The sequence below is a fragment of the Hemiscyllium ocellatum genome, chromosome 28 (assembly GCF_020745735.1).
Source record: "Hemiscyllium ocellatum isolate sHemOce1 chromosome 28, sHemOce1.pat.X.cur, whole genome shotgun sequence".
NCBI lineage: Eukaryota > Metazoa > Chordata > Chondrichthyes > Orectolobiformes > Hemiscylliidae > Hemiscyllium > Hemiscyllium ocellatum.
Window position 1 is genome coordinate 19,822,722 of NC_083428.1, and position 27,687 is coordinate 19,850,408.

General features: G+C 38.9%; 1 protein-coding gene across 2 annotated transcripts in view; it reads right to left on the reverse strand.

Moving 5' to 3' along the window:
* The window catches only part of LOC132828822 (AN1-type zinc finger protein 5-like), a 33,919-nt gene extending 7,365 nt beyond the window's left edge, over positions 1–26,554 (reverse strand). The window contains exons 1-5 of one of the 2 annotated variants that reach the window (XM_060845970.1): positions 26,478–26,554; positions 10,905–11,083; positions 4,155–4,275; positions 2,179–2,279; positions 1,139–1,255 (exon numbers count right to left, since the gene is read on the reverse strand). In XM_060845970.1, the coding sequence (XP_060701953.1) occupies positions 1,139–1,255; positions 2,179–2,279; positions 4,155–4,275; positions 10,905–11,055 (490 nt within the window). In that variant the 5' untranslated portion in view covers positions 11,056–11,083; positions 26,478–26,554. Of the gene's footprint in view, positions 1–1,138; positions 1,256–2,178; positions 2,280–4,154; positions 4,276–10,904; positions 11,084–25,883; positions 26,009–26,477 lie in introns of those variants that run through there. The other variant, XM_060845971.1, reaches the window with a different exon arrangement.
* Positions 26,555–27,687: the final 1,133 nt, after the last annotated feature.

The window sequence follows — 27,687 nt, forward strand, 5'->3', positions numbered from 1 at the left end:
CACCCGACCCATATCCCTCCAAACCCTTCCTATTCATATACCCATCCATATGCCTCTTAAATATTGCAATTGTACGAGCCTCCACCACTTTCTCTGGCAGCTCATTCCATACACGTACCACCCTCTGCGTGAAAAAGTTGCCCCTTAGGTCTCTTTTATATCTTTCCCCTGTCACCCTAAACCTATGCCCTTTAGTTATGGATTCCCCGAGGGAAAAGACTTTGTCTATTTATCCTATCCATGCCCCTCAATTTTGTAAACCTCCCAAGTCAACCTGAACATAATCACTACAGAATTGATAAGGTGCAGGGGGTGACCATTTCGCCCACTGCACCTATGACTGACTGCCAATCTCCTGCCTTTTTCTCATGTACCTGCACACCATTTTTATCCAAATAATCAGCCCTGAATGCTATTTACAAACACTTTTCACTTTCTTTGAAAGCTCAATTGAACCTAGAATTCTCTCAATCCTCCAGGAGCCTTGAAATAACTAAAAAGTACTGATTTTCTGAATTCAGTACCATCTCCATTGTACTTGATGAATATCACACTTGTAGTTTTCTATTAAAGTCAAGCCTTGCAGGCAAAATGCCTATAGAGGTCCCTTAAGTACTGTGATTCTGGTTTAAAGTATTCTTAATGTTTTACAGCAGACACTTTGCACAGTGAGAAATATAAATAAATACATGCTGGTGAATCCTATGTTGATGCCTGATGCCCTAAATTAATCTGGTTCCATTTGCCAGCATTATCTTTTTGTTCTCTGAATACTGGTACAGAAAATACTCCAATGCAATGCAGGAACACACCTGCAAGTTAACTTAATGGTATCCCTATTTTATCTCTCCATCCCAAAGTCTCCTAGCCTCATTCCTGATGAAGGGCTTTTGCCTGAAACGTCAATTTTCCTGCTCATCAGATGCTTCCTGACCTGCTGTGCTTTTCTAGCACCACACGCTCTACTCCCTAATTGTGATGCCTGAGGAAACAAAGGCAACTACAGATCTTCTACAGGTTAAAAAGCTTGGTGAAGAATCTCAGCCTTTTTCTGTACAAAAATCCATTTTGCACCTATATTTAGGGTGTATGCATCTTCAGTAACTCCTACACAACTTCAAAAAGGCATTATCCTTACCAGTTAATCCAACCTTCTTCCTGCAGGTGAAGCATCTATTCTTTTTGGGTTTTGACTTTTCTAGAACCTTGTCCTCTCCTTCTGTGGAACTTTCTGCAGGTTCCACATTCACAGGAACTGGAAATACAACATCCAATAGAGTAAGTTTATTTCAGTGATGAATGCTTGCAAAATAATTAGAAGAGATTCACGAGTGTAAATTATATACAGGTTCTGACAACTATTTTATTTTCACAATTTGGTTCTTAAAAAAAAAACTCCTTTAACTTGCATACTTCTGAAATTCAGAAAAATTGGTGTGCTCAGGAAGCTCAGTGTGCAAAGTTTAGTCCCATTAATCAGGGATGCGTTTGCAGAAAAAAAAGGTCAAATAGTATGAAGTGCACACTTCCAGAATAATCTACAAAAAAAAAATTAGCTTTAGCTGCTGAAAGATCTAAAAATAAACCATTGCTTACTAGAATAATACCAGCACTAAAGGGTTAAATTTCAAGGACATGCCTCAGACTGCATTTTTCTTGTCTTGAACACAGATGATTAACAGGTGATATAATTTAGATGTTTAAGAGGATCAAAGAAGTTGATAGAGAAAAACTCTCGTCAAGATGTTAAAAATAAGGGGGCATGAACTTGAAATAAGATTTAGGCCCCTTGGGAGTGATGTCAGGGTATACCCTTTTACAGAGGAGAGAAAATATGGAACATGCTTTCTCTAAATTCAATTGGAAATTAGAAAAACTGAACTACTAATTTTTTTGTTAACCAAAGGCTATTAGGTGAAATGGAACCAAAGTGAGAAGTTGAGTTAAAATACTGATTATGATTAAATTACATTGGTTTGAACATCATAACCAAAATTAGATTACTTCCCTACATACTGAAACTTTCCCATAAATACGGATAGATAATTTTTAAGAAATCAAAGTATAACCACCCGTACTTATTCATGCTTTTCAATATGTCATTTATTCTTTCCATATTCAGTCTTCATGTGGATAGGTGTTAGACAATTCTATCTATCTTGGAGGACATAAACCAACCTGATCCTGTGACAACTTCAGCTTTTAGAGCACCCTCAGTTTCAGTGCTTGATTCATCTTGAGAGATGCTCATTGCAGTCATCTGCTGTGTTACTGGAGTACTAGAAGAGAATTATGACATTTGTTTTTACAAAAAATGTTATCAAGAGTAGGTAAATTATATATTAACATTTATAGATCATAAGTAACGAGCTTTTCTTTTACTCCTGCAACATGGACGTCACTGGCAAGGCCCCAATGGTCCTTGAACGCATCAGCTTGCTAAACCACTTTAGAGGGCAATTAAGTGTCAACCACATTACTGTGGATCTTGAGTTGCTTGTAAGGACACCAGGTCACGTGAGAATGAGATTTCATTCCTTTAAGATCATTGCTGAAGCAGATGGATCTTTAATGACAATTATAGTAACGGCAATTGCCATCGAAATTTCAAAGCATTTCCAGAGCATTAGTCTGGGCCTCTGGATTATCAGTACTAAGTTAACATCTTCCCTCATACTATCCTTCATGATTTGGAGATGCCGGTGTTGGACTGGGGTGTACAAAGTTAAAAATCACAGAATACCAGGTTATAGTCCAACAGGTTTAATTGGAAGCACAATAGCTTTCAGAGCGACGATCCTTCATCAGGTGATTGTGGAGGGCTCGATCGTAACAGAATTTATAGCAAAAATTTGCAGTGATGTAACTGAAATTATACATTGAAAAACTGATTGTCTGTTAAGCCTTTCATCTGTTAGAATACATTGATAGTTTCACTTCTTTCATGTGTAAATCACAAAACCTTCTTTTTAAAATTGCATTCTCCGGTTAGCTGCTAACAATGGTGATAGCTAGACAATATGTTGAAAGTGTTAGCCCCCTGTGTTCTCTGTCTATGACCTGATGTTTAGATTGATTCTAATCTAATAAGTGAGATAACAGTGTTTTACATAAATTCCTGCAGTTTTTAAGCTCAGAGTTCGACATGAATGTATGCAGTTTTTGAGCAAAGTGCAATGTAACTCTGCAACACAAATTCACCACACAAAATGTGTGCGTGCATGTGGGTCTTTGTCTGTCTGTGTGTGTCTGTCTGTCTGGGGTGGGGGTTGAGAGTGTGAGAAAGTGTGTGTGTAGTGGGTGCAGAGTGTTTTAAGTCAGCGAGGGGGTGCATGTGTGAGCGCGTGTGTGTGCGCGCACGCATCTGTGTCTGCATCTGTGTCTGTGTGCACGTGCGTGTAGTGCAATGGTGATCACCTGTAATGTGACATGAACCCAAGGTCCCGGTTGAGGCCCTCCCTATGGGTACCGAACTTAGCTATCAGCCTCTGCTCGGCCACTTTCCTCTGCTGCCTGTCCCGAAGTCCACCTTGGAGGATGGAGTCCAAGTGAAGGAGAATGAAGGAGCGTCGGTCCGAAAGCTAGTGTGCTTCCAATTAAACCTGTTGGACTATAAGCTGGGTGTTGTGAGATTTTAAACTATCCTTCATGGCAGTCATTTTATGAAAATCCCCAAATCTGAGATTAGGTTACTCCACTTATTTATCCTTTAGATTTTCATGTATAAAGTTTTTAAATTTTCTTTTCATAAAATACACCAGGAACAATGGAGGAACTAGAATATAAACATGAAGCACATCCAAGAAAAGATAAGTTTGAAACCTAATCCATTCATTCAATAACTGCATTAGATTAAATTTTAATCAGCACACAATTGGCCCATGCTGAGAAGAACCATGGTTTGGTTCACAGCCTGAATGCAGATACAGCCTAGAACCCTGCAGCTAGCTAAAATAAGCAGCTATAGTTCAAGCTGAGAGATAGGATATCTAAGCTAAGAGGTGCTGTAGCGTTAACTGCAAAATCATATTCCAACACCACTAACTATCTTCAGGCAGGGACTCAGAACTGGAGTGATTAAAACAAAACTTCCAGAATTGTCACATTCTTGTTCCAATCTAGTCCAACTCTATCCTCACGAACAGTAGACATACCTAGTTTTGGCCGATGTAGCATTCACAGAGGCTTCTGCAGACATTTCGGGGTTTGTTTCCGTGCACTGAACAGGGATGGACTCTGTACTTGAACTGTTGTTACTACTGACCACACTAGCTGCTGTTGGGCAAAAGAATGAATGCAAACTCATTCAAAACTCAGACGCATAGAAAATTTCCAAAATCATTCCACCACTGCATTTAGTCATTTTTAAGAATGTAATATCGTGATTTAAGTTCTAGTGGTTACATTGCAGTTAATACAATTTTTTTTTGTCAATTCTTATTTGATTTTTCTTTTTGGTGGAACTTGAACCAGCATAAGAAACATGACAAAAATGGTTAAAGAAGATTACATGTGTATCTTACCCTTGCTCATGCAGGGAGCATAAGCAACTCTACATCCTGAAGGGATACAACAAAAACAATTACTGAATTTCTATTACACTCTGGCAAACCTACACTCCAATTTGACATTTATTTCTTCCCTTCCAACATACTAACTCTAAACGTGAAAGTTACTACATCTTAACTTTTAACACTTGAAACTTTTAAAAATTATGCCCATTAATATAAAAGTCTCTTTCACTGAAATGAATTCATCCAGAGAGGGATTAGTCATACAGGCTCAAAAAATCCTGATTTGACTAAAAGCAGGTGTCAATTAATAAGTAACATTAGGGATGTGACAATTGTAATTGTTTTCCTTGTTTTGTACAGAAGGACCAAAGTAGCCATGATGATTTCTGATTAACATCTTGCTATCTCTGCTGAAAATGCCACATGCATACATGTTGGGGCAAAAACAGGACTTGATGTGGCCAAGATACTTCGCATCTTTCTTCCCTTTTCAAGCAGTCAAAAAGCTTGTTAAATACAGTCTTATCTTACCAAGTGTCACTGTCTTCAGAAAGAAATAAGGAAACTGACAAGAAAAAAAATGCATTAACAGAGAAAGCTATGGCCTTATGAAATAGCGTTCCTCAATTAATGTGCATGTCACAGCCTTCAAGTGAAACCCATTGTTATTAGGAAATGCAAAGATAGAATCAAAATCCAGTTAATTACAAGGGAGATATGGTCTAAAATGCAGAGATATAAATTCCTGATTAAACCAGTCTATTACTTGTACACTGAATGTACAATAGGGCTTGTTGTGCAGCCTGCAAAGCTAACATCAACTCTTTTCCACCACCTGTACAAATGTACTCCAACTTCATAGTCAAAAGAACAGTCTCAAGGCTGATCAAAAATGGAATTTCTTGCTCATTTAAAGAAACTGAAATAACCTTGCTGCAATCATCCAATGACAAGAATCCTTTTATCATGAATCTACACATCACAACGATTTAGGTGACAGACAAGCTTTGTAAGCATGTTGTGTGTTTTGGTGGAAGACGATAGCCTTTCAAAATAGCATTCGCTATTTCATAAAATAATTAAATACATGTTGGCTTCTGAAAATTATGAGAATTTACAGAATAGACACCAGTTCTGCTACACTTCAGACCAGCTTCACTTCCAACTATTAATTTTGAATACATGAGGATGTCATAAAGTCTCAAAATTATCTTGCTGTATTCCACAAAACAAGTGTCATATGTTGCAGAGATCTCAAAGTATATATCTACCACTTGCATAAGAAATAGGAATGTTATTCAGCCCCTTAAGCCTGTTGCACAATTCAATAGGATCATGGCTGATCAGACACTCCTCACATCTATTTTCCTGCCCTTTCCCCATGTGCTCGATTCCTCTCCTATCACGAATCAATCTCAGTCTTAAATATAAATAAGAACGTCAACTCCACAGCTCTGTGGGGCAAGGAGTTCGAAAGACACTTACCCTCAAGAAATTCATCTCTTTCTTAAATTATTGCCTTTAATTCTGAGACAATGCCCTCTGGTCCTAGATTCTCCCATGAGGGGGGAAAATCTCTTAGCATTTACTCTGTCAAACTTCTTAAGAATTCTATACATTTCAATGAGATCACCTTATTCTTCTAAACTCCAGAGAGTAGATTCCCAACTGGTTTAGCCTTTGTACATAAGACATTCCCTCCAGACCAGGGATCATCCTCGTGAACCTACACTAAATTGCTTCCAATCAAATCATATCTTTCCTTAAATAACGGAATCGAAATTGCTCTCAATACTCCAGATGTGATCTCACCAGCACCTTATTCATTAAGGCTTCCCTACTCAAACTCCAATCTCTTTGAAATAAGAGCCAAGATTCCTTAACCTTCTTGATTACCTGTTGCACTTTCAAGCTACCTTTGTTTTATGCACAAGTACTCTCAAGGCCCTTTGTGTCACTTATTTCTGCAGTTTATCTTTACTTGAATATTGTTCTTTGTTCTCCCTTCCAGAACGAAAAACTTCACATTCTGGCACATTGTACTCATTGATAGAAGGGGAAGTGACACTTTTGATTCGGGATAACATTACAGCTGTACCTAGGGAGGATATTCCAGGGAGTGCACCCAGTGAAGTTATTTGGGTGGAACTGGGAAATAAAAAAGAGATGATCACCTTAATTAGATTGACTATTGCAGGGTCTAGAGCACAATGAGAAATTGAGAAGCAAATTTGTAAGGAGATCTCATTTTTGTAAGAATGAGTGTTGTAATGGTAGGGGATTTTAATTTTCCAGACATAGACTGGGACTGTTATAATGTTGAGGGTTTGATTGCAGAGGAATTTGTTAAGTGCACAAAAGAAAATTTTCTGATTCAGTATGTGGATATAGCCACTAGAGAAGGAGCAAAACTTTACCTTCTCTTGGGAAAGAAGGCTGGACAAGTGACTCAGGTGACAAATGGGGGAGCACTTTGGGGGCAGTCATCATAATTCTATTAGCTTTAAAAGAGTTATGTAAAAGGAGACACGTGATCTGAAGTTCTAAATTTGATGAAGGCCAATTTTGACAGTATTAGGCAAGAACTTTCAAAAAATTGACTGGTGGCAGCTATTCGCAGGTAAAAAGGGACGGGCAAAAAATGGGATAGTCAAAGTTCAGAGACAGCATGTTCTTGCTGATATGAAGGGCAAGGGTGGAAGTTGTAGGGAATTGCGATGACTAGAGAAATTGAGGCTCTGGTCAAGAAAAAGGAGGCAGCATCTATCAGGTATAGACAGCTGAGATCAAATGAATCTCTCAGAGTACAAGGGCAATAGGAGTATACTCAAGAGGAATATCAAGAGAGCAAAAAGGGTACATGAGATCGTTTTGACAAATAGGGTTAAGGGGAATCCAAAGAGATTCTACAAATACATTAAGGTTAAAAGAACTAGGGACAAAATAGGGCCCCTTAAAGATCAATAAGGCCACCTATGTGCAGGACCACATGAGACAGGCAAAATACTAAATGAATATTTGTCCACATCAATATTTATGTGGACAAGGGTATGGAAGCTACAGAACTTGGAGAAATAAATAGCAAAATATTACAAGTGTCCATATAACAAAGACAATGGTGCTAGACATCTTAAAACAACAGGTGAATAACGGACCTGATCAGTTATATCCCAGAACTTTGTGGGAAGCTAGGGAAGTGATTGCTGTGCCCCTTGATGAAATATTTAGATTGTCAAGAGCGACAAGTGAGTTGCCAGAAGATCGAAGGTTGGATAACATGGTGCCATTATTTAAGAAAGGGGGTAAGAAGCCAAAGAAATAGACTGATGACCCTGACATCAATGATGGGTAGGTGGTTGGGATTCTGAGGAACAGTTTTGATTGGAGTGTTGGAGGCTGGGGGGTAACCTTATAGAGGTTTACAAAATTATGGAGGAGCACGGATAGGTGAAATAGACAGAGTCTTTTCCCTGGGGTTGGGGAGTCCAGAACTAGAGGGCAAAGGTTTAAGGGTGAGAGAGGAAAGATAGAAAAGAGACCTAAGGGGCTACCTTTTCACACAGAGGTGGTATGTGTATGGAATGAGCTGCCAGAGGAAGTGGCGGAGAATGGTACAATTGCAACATTTAAGAGGCATTTGGATGGGAATATGAAAAGGAAGGGTTTGGAGGGACATGGGACGGGTGCTGGCAGGTGGGACTAGATTGGGTTGGGATATCTGGTCGGCGTGGATGGGTTGGGCTGAAGGGTCTGTTTCCATGCTGTACATCTCTATGACTCTATGACTGGTTAGAGATAGTCAATGGGGCTTTGTGCATGGGAAATAATGTCTGACTAACTTGATTTAGTTGTTTTGAAGTAGTGACAAAGATGATTAATGAAGGCAGAACAGTGGATGTTGTTTATATGCACTTCAAGGCATTTGACAAAATTCTGCATTGTAGACTGGTTAGCAAGGTTAGATCACAGGGAGCTCTAGCTATTTGGATACAAAATTGACAAAAGCACAAGACAAAGGGTGGTGGTAAAAGTTTGCTTTTCATACCAGCAGTGTGCTGCAAAGATCAGTGCTGGGCCCACTGCTTTTTGTCATTTATATAAAAAATGATTTGGATATGAATATAGGAGGCATGGTTAGGAAGTTTGCAGAAGATACCAAAATTGGTGGTGTAGTGGACAGCAAAGGGAGTACTTTGGAGTACAAAGGGAGCTTGATCAGATGGGCAAATTGAGTTTCATTTAGATAAGTAGGAGGTGCTGCATTTTTTTGTAAAATAAATCAGATAGACAGGAGTTATTCACTTAATGTAAGCTCCAGAGAAAGTTGCCAAACAGAAAGACCTTGGGGTGCAGATTCATAGATCATTGAAAGTTATATCACAATTAGACAGGATATTGAAGGCAGCAATTGGTACGCTCGCTTATTAGTCAGCTCATCAAGTATAGGAGTTGGGAGATCATGACGGGACATTGGTTAAGCCATTTTTGGAACAATGCAATCAATTCTGGTTTCCCTGCTAAATGTACAGATCAAAATGCCATTTAAATCTTGTACTAGACTCCACCACCACTTCTGGCAGCTCATTCTATACATGCATCTGTGTGAAAAAGTTGCCCTTAGGTCACTTTTAAATCTTTCACCTCTCACCCTAAACCTATGCCGTATAGTTTTGGACTTTCCTCCCCTGGATATAAGACCTTGGCTTTTCACCCAATCTATGTCCCTCATGATTTTATAAACTTTTATAAGCCTCAGCCTCAAATGTTCCAGGGAAAATAGCCCCAGCCTAATCAACATCTCCCTATTAGCTCAAACGTTCCAACCTCGACAACATCCTCGTAAGTCTTTTCTGAACCCTTTCATGTTTCACAATATCGTTCATAGCATGGACAAGCTGGACCAAAGGGCCTGTTTCTGCGCTGTACATCTCTCAGAATCTAAACTGCTTATATCCCTGTTGCAACCTGTCTTTCTGCTTTTGTGTCATCTGCAAATTTTGTCACGTCCTTCCAAGTCATTAACATATATTGTAAACAGCTGAGGTCCCAACATTAATCCCTGTGGAACTCCATTGGTCACAGTTCACTAATCTAAAAGAACTCCTTGTGCCCATTAGCACTTTCCTACCCATTAAATGAACCCTATGTAAATATACTGTAGTCTTCTCCTTTTTCCCCAATTATTCTTGCATTTCATGTAAAATGAAATGACACGTTAAATGCTGTGAGCACTGCACTAGCTATGCTTCATCAGACTAACTTCCACCCTGGTCATTCAGATAGAGAAAGCTAGACAGTTACAGCTGAATTCCAGCACAGCTTCAAAAGCATAGCAATCAACCTCTACTGCGAAGGCAGGGAACAAGAGAGAAACAGAGTGCAGCTACATGATGAGTACTTGGCAAGTGGAAACCAAATAGAGCAAGTTCCATCCAGAAAGATAGAGTGCTAAATTTCTAACCTTAGTTCAGGCATTTAAATGTTGACAAATTGAAAGAAAGAGTAGATACAAAAATCTACTGGGAACAATAATTGTAAACCTTGTATTTTATTGCTGTATGTCTTTACTCCACCCCAAACATGACAAATTCATACCACATAAAAGCATACAGAACAAAATATTTTTGGTCAAACTATACACAGCCAATTTGAATGCTCCAAAGCAAACCTACTTATAGGTATTGCTTTAAACAATGTATTATGCCAATTACACTCAATATTCACCATATGGTTCAGGTCTTGAAATCAGTTTCAAAAAAACAGATTAATTAACTAATTTGTCCCTCCAGAAGTCAGCATCGTTTGGCTAAGTATAAATGCACATTATTTGCAGGGAAACAAATAGCACTCACTTTTTATTAGATTCACCCCATTTTGGGTGATTTTTTTTTAAAATGTGGAGAGTTGCTGAAAGTAGGCTGATATTGTAGTCACAGAAACTGGGGACCTTAAATACGAAAGGAGGATAAGCAATGGTGTGTTTATCTCCTTTAAAAAAGGAGGAGAAAAGGGAAAAAAAAACTGAACAAAAGTTGGGAGACAAAGGAAATAAGAAAGAAAAATAATTTTAAATCACAGCAACAACTTAAATTTCACACCATTCAATGCATTTCAGTGATAAAGCAGAGAAAAATACTGTTTCCACGGAGCTAGTAGCACACTGACAGATCTTGGAAAACATCTGAATTCTCATGTTTAACCTCAACTGCTCTTGCCCAATGTTTCTCTTAAAAGTGTCATCATTATTTGGCAGAAAATTATATGTCTACATATTTTTCTCCTTGGTTTACCACAAATGCATAAAGGAAAGTTACCTGAAAAAGCAGAACTTCCCCCATCCTATCTGGGGAAGTTTCTCATGGTGTTCCATGTTGAACCTTCCTGACTCACCTGGTGGGCTCATCCTTCCACTGTTCTGCTGTCTCTGTAGATACTCTTTGTAGCAAACTGAACACATCCCATTGGTTCGAGGGTTGCCATAGAAACCACAGCCAGTGGTACACAGCATGGGCACCTGTGTTTGATTTGTCTCCTGGGCCATCCTGTTTTACATATACCCCCTGTACATTCTGTAATTAGATAGAAGAGGTCAAACAAATTGCAAGAGCAGCACATGACAAAAAGCATGAGAACTACACTTCATTTTTACCATCCAATATCAGATTTCTAATATGGTGACCTCCCTTGGGATGAAACAATTCTCTCCAGAAGCGTACAGAAATTCTATTCAAGAAAGTTTGTGAAACCTACACTAAGTCATTTTACCAATATGAAAAAGAGAAATCAATCTCTTCTTTCTCATTTTGCTCAATCAGAAAGTGCCACTTGAATAATTAGGAAAGCTAATTTGGAATTACTGGCCTGAATTAATCCTAGCAATGTTGAAATTTATGGGCATGGATTTTTTGTTTTTAAAGAAAAACAGCATGTTTAATTTCAACTTGACACTTTGCCCATCTCCTTTTCAGATGAACTCAAGGACAAGCCTGTCTCATTATGACTGGAATTTTTAAAATGTTTTAACATTTTAAAAACAAGGACTGCTGGTGAAATAGTGTCAGTAAAAACTGCTCTCTTGCAACAAAACATCTTTAACAGATCAAGTCAGTCACAAAATCTTACTTGCTGTAAAAAGTTCCAAATTGAATCACCAATGTGTTCCATTTAAAATTCAAGTCTCAGTCAAAATCCAATTTAAGATGCTCACATCCAAAACCATAAAATCAAAACACTCAAAATTTATTCATTTGGTCACTGGGGAAACTAACCACAGTGCAGCACTGAGCAATAGAGATGACAAAAATTCAAGATTTAACCATTGATCTGCACCAAATCAACTTTTCTCAACTGAGGCAAATAGGATGTAAAGTTTCTGTTCACACTTGTCAACTGGTGATTCCTGTTTGTGGTCAATGTCAAAAGTCACATGGTATCAGATTACAGTCCCACAGGTTTATTTGAAATTTTAAGCTTTCAGAGCTTTGCTCCTTCTTCAGGCAGAGGGAGAGGACATATTGGACTCAAAATTTATAAGTAAAAGATCAAAGGGTCATATAACTGATGTGAATATATTGTTTGTGGTTTTGGAGAGATCAGAGCAGTACCAACACAAAGAAAACACATGGGCAAGCAGAAAGATAACCCTATAGGGGAAAAAAAAAGGAGGGAGAGAAGAGACCCCCAAGGCGAAACTAAAATGGGCAAGGAACATCTGGTAGTTGCTAAGTTTTTATCTTGTACGCAGTTTGAAAGGTTTCAGAATGAAGTGACAAAAGTGTTAAAATATGCATTAACAGTAGCTTTTTATTTAGGTGGTCTCTTGGCAATTGTTAGAACATGAGCATCTATCACAACAGCATCACGGTTGTGCAACACACAATCCACTGCGCTCTGGACAAAAATATGCGTTGGGTGATGTGTTGCCAAAATGACAGTCACACTAACTTGCATCAATTCACTTCCAAGTGTCTTATTGCAGTTGATACATTATCTTTAATATTGGAAAAGTTCTTCAAAAACATCACATGGGCTATTTACTCCTGCTAAACTTAATAGTTCTAAGTAAAACCAGTCAAACCAAGTAATAGCGTTCAGCGTAGACTGTGCCCAACCTTAATGTTGAGACAATCCCAGAATCACATATGAAATCCTTGAAACTCAAATTTACTTCCCATAGATACAGCATTTACAAAAGGCTTAAAATTTACTCCATCCCAAAGCTATGCACTAAGAGCCCTCTTTCTCCAAGGGTCAAATTGCTCCCTATTTTGACAACTAACTTTCATTTCTGTAAGATGGAAACTTGATCAATTCCATGGTGATTACCACCCTTATCTTTCCTCTCAAGAGGATGAGCTGCAACCAGTCAACAGAAATCCCAGATTCTCCATTGATCTGAAAACTCCCCATCAAAGCAGGCTAGTGTAATTTACACCTCGTGGTCAACATTTATTTCTCAACCAACACAGTTAATTATCTATTGACTTACTGTTTGTGGGGTTCTTATATTCACACTGACAAGTCACATGTCTCCTTGACCTGTGACTAAACTTTCTATTTAAATACAAGGAACTGTCATCTCTCAATTCAGAAGGTTTTCATTATTTCAATTTACCTAACACAGTCTCCTCCACTGTTCTATTAAGCTGCTTATTTGAAATGAGAGAGAATGAATTTTTTTGGCAAAAACAACTTGCTTTGAATTAATAGTTGGCTGGACCACATTAGTTGTCTATGGTCCTTTTTAATTAGATTGCAAACATCAGAAACAAAGGCGTTCATATGGCTGGTTTTGAGAAAGGTTGCACACAAATATAAGCTTAGAATAAACAACAGGCAGAGAGATTAGTTAGCAAGCTTGAGGGAGACATGCAGACAGACAATTGGTGGTGGTTTAACCAGAGGGTCACCACACCTTGGGTGAGGGGAGAGGTTGGGAAAAACAGTCCTTCATGGCAACCTTTGCAGGTGCTGGAATTGCACTACAGACCCACCAACCAGCAAACACAGTAGTTGCTGTTTGCTCAATTGGCCTAACCAGGGTTAAACAATAGTGTATGTTATCGTGGTCTGAATATTATTCCTACAGTCCTTCAATCAGATTTGGAAATAAAATACAAAACTAGATCTGTATCAACCACAAAGAATTCATTGTGTGCTAGATTTCACAGTACCAGTAAAAGAAAGCATTCAAATGTTTGCTGTTACTGGATGTTAAAACAGCCCCACAACTAAAGAATGCAAAAACCAAAAGGCTGAAAGGTGGTGGCAAACAGAAATATTAGAGGCTATTACTAAGAGTCCACTTCTTCAAATCAGCATTACGCTTAACTGTTCACTACTAATTTATACATTAAAACATTATACCTGTTACTTTCACATATAAGGAGCTTTCCCTCAGTTCAAATACATCGAGGCCCAGACAGGAAAAGATCAGTTAAACATTTAAGAGATGTTCCAAAAACATGAAAACTCTTTAAAAGTTTGACAAAGTGAAATCCAGAACTTAAAAGATTTGTGATTAAAACCTTTTAAACGTCTCACCAAAACAACCCTATACCTGTAAAAATTTCAACACTGGATAGTGTTACATCATTAAAAAATTTAAACATGTTGGAATTTTAACTTCTAGTAGCAGCCTGCTTTATGTATTTCTGTGACGCAGCGACTGCAAGCCAGCTTTGCTCATAGCTGCCTGCAGTTTCAGTCCATGTTACTGTTGCTAGTCCTTTGTTGCAGCCATTACTGGGACAGAATCTTGCAGGTTTGCGTATAAAGTCAGAGATATACAGCATGGAAACAGACCCTTTCACCCAATTCATCTACTCCCATTTCCCAGCATTTGGCCCATATCCCTGCATACCTTCTATTTCAGTGGTGAATAACATCTGGCTCAATCGCAAAATCAAAAAGGTGTAAAGAATTACTTTACTCTTAAAAGTAGACAATTGACATTGTATAAATCTGCAAGTGTTTGCTCTTCTCCTGTTGGACTGTGTGCTTTCCTATATTTCCCCTCTTCTTTCTTGACAGTATCTCTGATCTGAGCTTCCATCTAAAGGCATATTGGTACATAACCTCATGCAATGCCCTCCGTTACACCAGGCAAGAATCAATTATAGCAAATGTTGATGATGATAGCCGATGTTATTACTTGACAAGTGAGATCCCAGACTAATGTCAGCCTGATTTTTGTTTTGGCTTTAACAAGGTGAAACACAAAGACCCAGGTTTAAGAATAGGTTATTTGTTACAATGAGTTATTTTAAGATAAAATAGAATAAATTAAACTTAGTTACACTGTCATTAAGTTGAAGGTGTTTACTGTACCTTAAAGTGAGAGAGAATGCTGTTCTGAACTGAGAGTTTACAAGCACCTATGTATATGACTCGATGGCAGTCCCAGAGTGTACTGGAAAAATCAAAATATGTAACATTTGGCTGTGAAATTCATACTTGGTTGGTTGTTGTTTTGACAACAATTTTAATTTAACCAATTTAAGCTCCAGGATACTAAAACCCAATAGAGTTTGAATTTATTGTTTTGCCAACATCAAACCAATGAGATGATCAGATGTTGGAGATATAAAAATGCAGACATTTTGAAAATTCGAACACGAGCAACTGCCATCGAAAGACTCAAGAAATTAGGAAACTCTATCAAAAAGGTACCTTTCCACAGTAAAGAGAAAGACAACGACCCAGAGAGATTTTCAGCCAGAAGACGACAGATACTGTGTGGTTTTGAAATTAAGTTAATATAATTTTAATAAAGTGTTTTATTGGAACAGAATACTGCTATGGAGGTGGAGGCAGGTAATAAGCAAAGGGGGGGGAGTTAGAGTTGTGAATAGTTGTTTCAAGTTCACTTTCAGGAGTTAAAGAATAAATTGATATTTTTTAAATAGTGAAATTTGGGAGTTCTCAGTCACTCACTGAACAGACTACAAGGTGAGCTTTTCTGGGTGGTTGGTGTAATTAACAGAAGGGTGCACCACTATGTCATTACAATATTTAAAACACATTAAACGATTTCATAAACAGTATGAAAATCCAAATAATTCCAATAGCATCTCATTACAGTACTGAGAATTCCCTCTTCTATCTCACAGAACTGGGGCTTCAGTTGTCATGAGAATCTGATAGCCTCTTCCTTGATTTGACATATAACAGAGCTTCAACTTCATAGAATCCTTTAAGGTTTTAACCAAACATTTTGGATTTTGAAATTTTAAAACTAAAACACTCAGGTTACCTTGTTCTTAAATAAACTACTGCACTCTCTCAGGGGCAACTATTTTACACATTCAGCTTGTGCCAAGACTGAAAATGCTTCCTCTCCATAATCAACAACATTCAGGCAACACCTTTTCATGTGTACTATCAGTGCTCCAAGACAGCCCACTATATTCAGGTTACAACCAAAATGTCAGCTTCTCCACCTTCTGATGTTGCCTGGCTTGCTGTGTTCTTCTAGCTTCCTGCCTGTGGACTTTGGATTCCAGCATCTGCAGTTTACTGGTCACTATATTTGAAGGCAACTTGGGATTTGCCTGCAAGGCTTGTACCCAAAATTAAAGCTGCTCTCAAATAAAGGCAGTATCAAAATCAAATGAACTGCAGTTATTATCTGGTAAAACAAATTTTACTACTGCCTTTAAAATTCACTGAGAATCTGATAGCGCATGAGAAAGAAAGGGAGCTCAAGAGAGAGAAGCATAGAATCAGTGACAGCAATTTCTGAAATTCCACATTTCACTGAATGTGAAGACTCTAGAAATAGTTGTCAGCGTACTGACAAACATTGCAGCTTCCTTATTGTTACTACCACAAAAGTTGGACCAAAATGTAGAGGTAAAGTGTAGAATTCTAAAGTTAGAACTCAGCAGTTTTTGAAAATACTTCACTTGACAGATGTAGTCACTGAGACTTACAGTACCACCAAACAATCTTAAACGATCTTAAATGACACAGGCTAACAACTTCAGTCTTTGGGATATCAATTATACTCAGTCAAGAAACTTAAATGAGGTATGAACTGGGCACTATCTACAGTTCTGGAAAATAACACTTTGGCATTTCTCATGCAATTCAAAGTTGTTCTCTCTCACACATAACTGATTGTGAAATACCAAGTACCAAGCAATTGTTTTCCTTTCAAGGTTAGATTGCAGGAGAAGAGCTTAAACATGGGTGGAGAAAAAGGAATTTACTGTGCTCAAAAGGACATAGTGAACTGTGCCAACCTTTACAGAACTTGCAAATCTGCAAGAATTTCAGGACTCATTTTGAAGGCTGAAGTACCACCTTACTCCAAAAATATTAACTTGTGCATTGGCTGGTTGCCCAAAACATTTCAGTCATATTTTTGAAATGTAGGCAAATGCTGCCAATTTGTAAACAGCAGAATTCAGATATTAAACAACAGTAATTCACAAGTTATGCAATTTGAATGAACAGTGATTGTAACTGCTGTATTCTTTTAATAATGTCAAAAGATATTTTTCATAACTATACTAGCTTAGTACTGAGGGAGTGCTGCATTTTGTGTGATCAAGTCCGGAATTGGGAAATTGAGCTTTCATTGTCAAATTATGAGGCAAATGTGTTATTATCACAAATTCATCTGGAAAAAAAATTCTAATATGGTAACACATGAACAGCCAGCTTTCCAGTGGACAATTCCCACTGGTTGTGCCAAGAGATAGACTTTAAAAATCCCTGTACCTTGGCAGATGAGGAGGGGGAAGAAAAGAATGTCTAACTACACATTTATCTCTTTCCAGCACATAGTATCATAAAGTACACAAACATATTTAACTGCTTACATTGAGGACAATGAAATGTAACAATCAGTTACTGTACTTCCTACTTAAACAGATGTGAAGATTCTGGATGTAAGTTAAAAATGAGATGAATTAAACTTTCAGAGATTTGGCTGAAGTAATGTCTGGCTTTTCCCGTAAATATCATCTTAAAACCACTTTAGAGTCTATGCAAAGGTTTGAACTACCTGTTCATAACTCTTCAACCTGAAAGGTTAACCCTGTTTTTCTCTTTCCTGAGAATGCCTGATCTGCTTAATACAAATAAATTACTTTTTTCTACGTACATTAGGAAAAGAAACTAAATTAGGAAATAATAGTAAATTTTGGTCATTTTGCAGAGTTTGGTATTTGTCCCATAAATCTGAAGGTAAGGATCATGTGTCAAGACTGGCAAGAGGCCGATGATTCAACAATTCTTTTCAAATACAGAATTTAAAATTCACTCACTCATTTAAAAGCACATTTGACTGATGTAGAAAATGCAGCCCAACATTTGTATTTCTTACTCAAGATCAATAAGGACAAAATAGGGAGGATAGATACACACTTTGACAAAAAAGGAAAAGTCTTCAGTACTTCTTAAGTGGCAAGGTATTCAGAAGTGTTCAATTTCAAAAGGGCTGGGTGTCCTTGCTCACAGGTCAAGGAGTTAACATGCAGTTACATCTTGTAATTAAAAAGATAAATAGGATGGCAACTGTTATTACAAGAGGATTTGAGTACAGGAGTAAAGATGTCTCACTACACTTATGCAGTGGCTTGGTGAAACCACACTGGAGTACAGTGATCAATTTTGTTTCTTTTCTCTAAGGAAAGATATAATTGCATAGAAGAAGGTCAAAGGTTCAAACTAATTCCTAATATACAGGGATCATCCTGTGAGGAAATACTATATTGACTGTGCCTATATTCTCTAAAGTTCAAAACAATGAGATGAAGTGCTACACAAATGAGTTTTGGTAATTTTGAGTTCTGAACTGACATATGTGGGCAACATACTCCACAATACAACTACTCCCTCAAAACCAATTTAAAGAGATGAAATCAGTTGCTTTAAGAATTGAGAAAATAACTTCCAACGTATTGTTCTCTTTACAAAACAAATAGTTTTATTCTATACCCAGCTGAAGCCCTAAATTTGACTTGATCCATAAACTGACTTCAGGTGCTCTTCAGGAGAAAGCGAGGACTGCAGATGCTGGAGATCAGAGTCGAGAGTATGGTGTGGAAAAGCGCAGATCAGGCAGCATTCGAGGAGCAAGCGAATTGACGTTTCGGGCATAAGCCCCTGATGAAGGGCTTATGCCTGAAATGTCAATTCTCCTGTTCTTCAGATGCACCTGACCTGCTGTGCTTTTCCAGACCAGACTCTTGGCTCAGGTGTTCTTCGTTCAATATTAAGAAAAATTCAAAGATGAACAAAAAGCATCTTGTTATTTGGTTGTCACATCATCAGTAATAATTGCTGAATTTTTTAGATGTGCTTACACTCTGACAAGTACTCGAGATACAGATTAATTAACTGGAAGGACATGTTCTACCCTTCTCCAGTGTTGCAATTTCTTTCAGTTTATTCATATCAACAGATACAGTTTTGCAAAATGAAGCTCTTGAAAAAGTTTCATTATGACCGATCATATTTGACAATTCCTTACAGTTAAACCTCTCAATAATTAAAGGTTCAATCGAGATTATAGAAATTACAACATTTGTTGAGAGTTAGGATAAGTTGTTATTGTCTGTGGGTTTAATACCATTTTCCCAACATCCCATTTAGTTTACAGTATTCCCTATTAGCAAGATTTTACAGGGTGACCTTGGAAAACTTTCACAATTAGGGCACAAACTATAGCAATGCATTGATTGTAGTCACACATATGGAGTTTGCCTCCAGCAAGTTCACCTCAATTTTGCCAAACAAGCAAGTTCTTTGCTTTCAGGATTCAAATGTGCATAATTGCTTTAAAAGTTATATTTGCAGAGTACAGTTGTTATTGCCAATCTGTAAAATAAATAAAACATAGTAAACAGGAAAGATAGGATTACGGCTATGCTGAGGGAGAATATTCCCGGAAATACATCCGGGGAAGTTATTTGGGTGGAACTGAGAAATATCAAAGGGATGATCACCTTATTGGGATTGCATTATTGACCCCCTAATAGTCAGAGGGAAATTGAGAAACGGATTTGTAAGGAGATCTCAGTTATCTGTAAGAATAATAGGGTGGTTATGGTAGGGGATTTTAACTTACCAAACATAGACTGGGACTGCCATAGTGTTAAGAGTTTAGATGGAGGGGAATTTGTTCCGTGCGTACAAGACAATTTTCTGATTCAGTATGTGGATATACCTACTTGAGAAGGTGCAAAACTTGAACGACTCTTGGGAAATGAGGCAGGGCAGGTGACTGAGGTGTCAGTGAGGAAGCACTTTGGGGCCAGCGACCATAATTCTATTTGTTTTAAAACAGTGATGGAAAAGGATAGACCAGATCTAAAAACTGATGTTCTAAAGTGGAGGAAGGCTAATTTTGATGGTATTAGACAAAAACTTGCAAAAGCTGATTGGGGGCAGATGCTCACAGGTAAAGGGACAGCTGGAAAATGGGAAGCCTTCAGAAATTAGATATTGAGAGTCCAGAGACAGCATATTCCAGTTAGAGTGAAAGGAAAGGCTGGTAGGTGTAGGGAATGCTGGATGACTAAAGAAATTGAGTGTTTGGTCAAGAAAAAGGAAGCATATGTTAGGTATAGACAAAATAGATCAAGTGAATCCTTCAAGGAGTATAAAGGCAATAGGAGTATACTTAAGAGGGAAATCAGGAGGGCAAAATGGGGACATGAGATAGATTTGGCAAATAGAGTTAAGGGGAATCCAAAGGGTTTTTACAAATATATTAAGGACAAAAGGGTAACTAGGGAGCAAATAGGGCTCCTGAAGATCAGCAAGGCAGCCTTTGTGTGGAGCCGTAGAAAATAGGAGAGATACTAAACAAGTATTTTGCATCAGTGTTTACTGTGAAAAAGGACATGCAAGATATAGAATGTAGTGAAATAGATGGTGACATCTTGAAAAATGCCCATAACACAGAGGAGGAAGTACTGAATGCCTTGCAATGCATAAAAGTGGATAAATCCCCAGGACCTGATCAGGGTACCCCTAGACCTCTGTGGGAGGCTAGGGGAGAAATTGCTGGACCTCTTACTGAAATATCTGTATCATCGATAGTCACAGGTGAGGTGCCGGGAACACTGAAGATTGGCTAACGTGGTGCCATTATTTCAGAAAGGTGGCAAAGACAAGCCAGAGAACTATAGACCAGTGAGCCTGATGTCAGTGGTGGGCAAGTTGTTGGAGGGAATCCTGAGGGACAGGATGTACGTTTACTTGGAAAGACAAGAACTAATTAGGGATAGTCAACGTGGCTTTGTGTGTGGGAAATCATGTCTCATAAAACTTGATTGAGTATTTTGAAGAAGTAACAAAGAGGATTGATGAGGGCAGAACAGTAGATGTGGTCTATATAGATTTCAGTGTTCAACAAGGTTCCCCATGGCAGACTAGTGAGCAAAGTTAGATCTCATGGAATACAGGTAGAACTAGCTATTCGGATACAGAACTGGCTCAAAGATAGAAGAAAGAGGGTGGAGATGGAGGGTTGTTTTTCAGACTGGAGGCCTGTGACCAGTGGAGTGCCACAAGGATCAGTGCTGGGTCCACTTCTTTTCGTCATTTATATAAGTGGTTTGGATGTGAACATAAGAGGTATAGTTAGTAAGTTTGCAGATGACACCAAAATTGGAGGTCCAGTGGACAGCAAAGAAGAATACCTCAGATTACAACGGGATCTTGATCAGATGGGCCAATGGGCTAAGGGGTGGCAGATGGAGTTTAATTTAGATAAATGCAAGGTGCTGCATTTTAGCAAAGCAAATTTTAGCAGGATTTATACACTTAATGGTAAGATCCTAGGGAGTGTTACTGAACAAAGTGCAGGTTCATAGCTCCCTGAAAGTGGAGAGTCACAGGTAGATAGGATAGTGAAGCAGGCGCTTGGTATGCTTTCCTTTATTGGTCAGAATATTGAATACAGGAGTTGAGAGGTCTGATGCAGCTGTACAGGATATTGGTTAAGCCACTGTTGGAATATTGCATGCAATTCTGGTCTCCTTCCTATCAAAACGCTGTTGTGAAACTTGAAAGGGTTCAGAAAAGATTTACAAGGATGTTGCCAGGGTTGGATTTGAGCAAGAGGGAGAGGCTGAACAGGCTGGGGCTGTTTTCCCTGGAGCGTCGGAGGCTGAGGGGTGACCTTATAGAGGTTTACAAAATTAGGATACAGTCTTTTCCCTGGGGTGGGGCAGTCCAGAACTAGAGGGCATAGATTTCAGGTGAGAGGGAAAGGTATAAAAGAGACCTAAGGGGCAACTTTTTCACGAGCGAGTGGTACATGTATGGAGTGAGCTGTCAGAGGAAATGGTGCAGGCTGGTACAATTGCAACATTTAAGAGGCATTTGGATGGGTATATTGACAGAAAGGGTTTGGACGGTTACGGGCCAAAGGGTCTGTTTCCATGCTGTACACCTCTGACTCTAAAAGACCCAACTTCTATAACAGAAGTTCGGTCTTAAGAAAAAAAGGGAGTTGTGAGGCACAAACCAATTTGAAGCCAAAGATAGCTGCCCTCACCTCCCCAAAAAAAAGTTAACAAATATTACCCTCTTTTTGTTTTACTAATTACACAATGTGCTGTTCAATGTGTTCCATTTCTATTCAACAGTAGCAACTTCAGCAAAAACGTGAAGGCAAATAAAATAGAGACCGACAAGAGAAGTTGCTTTCTCCAGTCTTTAAGCAACACACCTACTTCTGCTTTTCTCCTTTACAAAACTAAAAATGCCACCCCTAGCCTCCAGGTTAGTGACTATTATGATCTTCCAGCTTACTGGAAAATTTAGTAACCATCAAGCATGAACAATTTTACATATGGATGACAAGAAAGAATAGATTTCACTAACCCAATGTAGGAACATTGTATTATTAAAAAGGGAATGACAGCAATTAATTAGTACTTAAATTTGAACTCATTTATTTCTCCCATCTCAGATTTGCACTACACAAATAACAACTAAAAATGTTGAAATACATGAAAACTGGTGGCAGAAACCCAATTGAGTACATCTTAAAAATGTGCTGCTGGAAAAGTGCAGCAGGTCAGGCAGCATCAAAGGAGCAGGAGGATTGACGTTTCGGGCATAAGCCCTTCTTCAGGAATCCTGATTCCTGAAGAAGGGCTTATGCTCGAAACGTCGATCCTCCTGCTCCTTTGATGCTGCCTGACCTGCTGCACTTTTCCAGCAGCATATTCTTAAGCTCTGATCTCCAGCATCTGCAGTACGCACTTTCTCCTGAGTACATCTTATCTTTGGATAGAGGATCTGCCAAAAATTGCATGAAAAATATCCCTGAATATCATTTCACAAAATCAAGCATTTTAAAAGGCAAATGCAAAGTAAAATTTCCAATTCAATATATTTATAGCAAACGTATTCAACATAAGGTCTGGAAAATTATTTCTAAAACCAAATAATTTAAGTGCCAAAAAACTTTGATCCAGTAACTTAGCCATTAATAACTTCAATATCAAATGAACACATCACACCATTAGTGAATGTTTGGTGGCTAGATAGTTTAGGAATCCACATTTTTAACTCCAGCAATAACCAGATATTATTCTGTGCAAAAGTCACTTGTAAAGGGCCTTAATGAAACTGAAAAGATCTCCCTTGATGCTTCTGTAATGAACATTATAATAAACGCAGATCATGGAGGCTTTTACCTTAATAGTGCTCTGTACATCAGTGCCTCAAGAAAATAAAAACAGGATTCTTGTTTCTTGACTGCTACCCAAGTAATCCTGCTGGAATGCCAAATGCAGCTAATACTCGACAGCTTAAGGTGTGCCTGCCATAGCAGAACAGGATTTCTGCTACATAAAGAACTGCACAGTACGCTTCCACACTACCAAGACGGGAATGGGAAAAAAAAAGAATGCGGCACCTTGTTCCCCACCAAACTCAAGCACAGAAATTACCAGGCAGCGAGGAAGATTGTATGCTGAATTTGTATTTGAATTGGATGTGGTCAATACAGTGAACACATGCTTGAATATTTCAGGCTCAATACAAATCTCAAACTTGCTCAGAAGTAACACTTCATTAAGAGCCAGTGTTTAGCAAAGCAATTTCTTATGTGCAAGTCGAAACTTTAGATAATTGCAAACTATGATTGTCAAAAGCCAATTTAAGCTTTGGACACTATCAAAACTATCCTTGTTTGGGATCAGTGGAACAAGACTTAATAGTTCTATTTATTGTTAGTCTTAATATTATCAGTATACATGTCATTAAACTGGTTCTATCAGGAATCTACCATTTTATATAGTTTCCATGTCAAAAAGTTCTTTACACTATAATTCTTGTACTAAAAATAATTCTCTAACTTGCTCAAAAGTTTTACTATTTTGAAGAAAATACCACTAGCTAATTTGCATAAGAGACTGATTATAAGTATCTTGCTTGCCTGTCATATTTAAAATGGTCACTGTGAAACAGACTGGTGTATTTGTCAAATTAAACAGCTCAAGACAATTTCCAGTTCAAATTTAAATGGGATTTATGAATCAGCTTAGACTTAAAATAAGCCATAATTTGCTTATTGTCAAACAGGCTAGGTTTCCTCTCAACACTGGAAAGACCATGTGATTTCATCACTGGGGTTTCAGTGAGTGTAATAACTGACAAAACATTTACATTATAGAGTATAATATACACTACTAAGTAGGACACATCAGAACTTTTATTTAAAAATCCTCACCTATGTCTTGTTTCTCCCCAGCTCTGAACTCACCCAGGTACACATCCTTCTAAAATATCTGTACTCTTTTCATTCTGTTCCCATGATTAACTCCACACACATCCCACCCAATCATCCATACAATTTTCATTACTCATTGTAGCTGCATCTTCAGCTGTCTAGGTTCTAAAACTGCGTATTTCCCTCCCTTATTCACTCCACTTGTTTAAAATGCTCTTTAAACATTTACTTCCTGGCCCAAACCTTTGCTTAACTAACACCTTGTTTTATAACATTAAGGAAGCACTTTGTATGAGTTATTAAAGATGCTATATAAATATAAGTTAATGTTTAATCAAATTTTGTTCATTCAACTGTGGATTGATTCTACTAACAAAAGTTACCATTTGTTTTAAAGTCAAAAACAGAAAATGTACACCACAGGAGCTGACTCCATCCATCTTGTGACAAGTGAAAAAGATGGAATCTAATCCCATTTTCCAGCTCAAGGTTACAGTACTTAAAGTATTACATACCACAACCGCATATCAGAGTTTTTCTTTTAAAATGCAAAAATGAATTCTGCTCAACCACTTAGTCAGGATGTGAAATATCTTCAGGGTGAGATAATTTCTAAACTCACGTATAATCCTGCAAATTACTTTTTAAATCTTTGCCTGGTTATTGAGGGAATAGATCTTTTTACTCTATTTAAATTATAATCGTATGCACCTCAAGTAAATCTTCTTAGTTCTAAAGCACACCACCCAAGCCTATTTAACCTTTCTTGGTCAACAAGACTCTCCAACGGTAGCAATTGCAAACCTCATTTGTTCCCTCTATAGTTCAATTAGACCCTTACTAATATTTAAAATAATTCTGATGACAGCAACCACTACTGGATCAGTAAGGATGTAGATGTTTGATCAACTTTGTAGTGAATTGACCACATCCCCAGTAGCCAGAATAGAGAATCATCCGCACCTATTTTCTTTCGGTGGATTAAGAAAAAGTTCAAGACATGAAATACTGTCAAATTAACACTATGAGGTGTGCTAAAGAATACACAGATATTTTAACTATTTTAACTAGTGATTTAATTAACCTCTCAGCCAGAATTATTCAGTGGTGTGGACATCAGAATTTGCATTTGGGACTGAAGAATTTGACAGTTGTGTCTACTTTTCATGACTGGCAGAAAAGGAAACCTGAAATCTTAAGTACGACATGACAATAAACTCCTTTCAGGCCCCAAAATACTGCAAGTGTTAGGTCTCGAAGTCTAATGCACAAATAATTTAATGAAACCTCTACTCAACTGTCACTTAAATATTAAATGAAGTCAACTTAATTCACATACCATTCATTTTAACACAATTATTTCAAAAACAAAAAAAAGTCAAAGATTTTTCAGTTAAAAAGTCAGTACAGTATTATGGCCAGGTTGAAGTTTCAAACTCAGATTGGCGGCCGTAAGTGAAATTGTTCGGTACCAATATGAAAGATTTGTCTTTTATCCCAAACTTTTAGTGGCTTACCAAAAAATTAAAGCAAATGCTTTCAAAGAAAGACGGACAGCAATAATCTGATCTAGTGATTGTGCTGCACCGAAACTTGAACAAAGTCGACATTTTTAACATCCTTTAAAGAGAAGGGAAGAATTAAGAATAACCTCGTTGACATACCAATAGCGGTGCAGACAAAATAGTGAAGACAATACAACTTTAAACCCTGGTGGGAACAAAGAACAAGGAAACACCATTAATGGGGAATGTCCAGAAAATGTCGCTCAGCTCCAGACATCAGCAGAACCTTGACTGACAGCGCGCTCAGCTAATCAGGCATCGCGCCTGCTGCAGTTCTCCAATCAGCGCAGCCGAGACGGGTGGAACTTCCGGCCCCCACAAGCAGCCAGTCCGAGCTGGTCTCATATCGCAGCCGCTTCCCGACCGGGGCCCGTCGCCAACTGCCAACCCCAGGCTTCGAGGCCCAAGTCTAGTCAGGATAACAGGCTGCTGGGCCACGCGACTCGGTTCGCCCAGGTTCCAGTGTGGTGGGGGAGAGGGGTGGGGGGAGAATGGCGGCCTGCCATTGGAAATAAGCCGGACTCCTTCACATGACGTGTGGAGCAGCCATAGCGACGGGACGGGACGGGCAGCTTCAGCTGGAATGAGCCGGCGATATTTACACCCATACCTCAGGGAAGCCAACGGCTCCTCTGAACTTCAATCGTGACTAGTCTAGGCCTTGAGGAGGGTAAGAAAGCCTGGTTTACCTACCGCTGAAACCAACACACACGACTATCCCCTCTCAGTCACTGAGACTGATTGTTCTCTGAGTCCAGCCCCCCCACCCCCCACTTTCCACAAAGCACATCTGACGTCACACGCACGGACTCATTGTGACGACGGTTTCGGTGATGTCATTTTACAGCCCCGCCTCCTCCCTCACCGCTGCCTTCCATTCCTCATCTCCCCATCCCTCACTCAGTGTCTTCCATTCCACATCCTCCTCCTTCACCCACTGCCTTCCATTCCTCATCTCCCCATCCCTCACTCAGTGTCTTCCATTCCACATCCTCCTCCTTCACCCACTGCCTTCCATTCCTCATCTCCCCCATCCCTCATCCAATATCTTCCATTCCTCATTCCCTCCTCCCTGTTTTCCATTTCTTATCCTCCACTTCCTCCCTCATCCACTGCCTTCCATTCCTCATCATTTCCTCCCCTTCATCCCCTCCTCCCTCATCTACTGCCTTCCATTCCTCATTCCTCTCCTCCTCCTCTTCCATTACCTGCTGCCTTTTATTTCTCATAATTTCCTCCCCCTTCGTCCCCCTCCTCCCTCACCCACTGACTTCCTTTCCTCATTCCTCTCCTCTCTTCCATCACCCACTGCCTTCCATTCCTCATCATTTCTTCCCCTTCATCTCCCTCCTCCCTCACCCACCGCTTTCCATTCCTCATCCCCTCCTCTTCATCCTTATCCACTGCCTTTTATTCCTCATTCCTCTCTTCTTCCCTTACCACTGTCTTCCATTCTGCATTCCCTCCTCCTCACCCATTCTGCATCCCCTCCTCACCCAATATTTTCCATTCCTCATTCCCTCCTCCCTGTTTTCCATTCCTTATCCTCCACTTGCTCCCTCATCCATTGCTTCCATTCCTCATCCCCTACTCCTCACTTACCCAATATCTTCCATTCCTCATTCCTTCCTTATACCCCTCCCTCACTGCTTTCTATTCTTCATCTCCTCTACTTCACACACTGCCTTCCATTCCTCATTCCCTCTACCTCTCACACTGCCTTCCACTCCTTATCCTCTCAACCTCACACACTGCCTTCCATACCTCATCTCCTCCTCCTCCCTCAGCCACTGCCACCATTCCTCATCTTCTCTACCTCACCTCATCCTCTCCTCCTCCTCCTCACCCATTGCCTTCCATTCCTCATCTCCATTCCTTCCTCGTCCACTGCCTTCCATTCCTC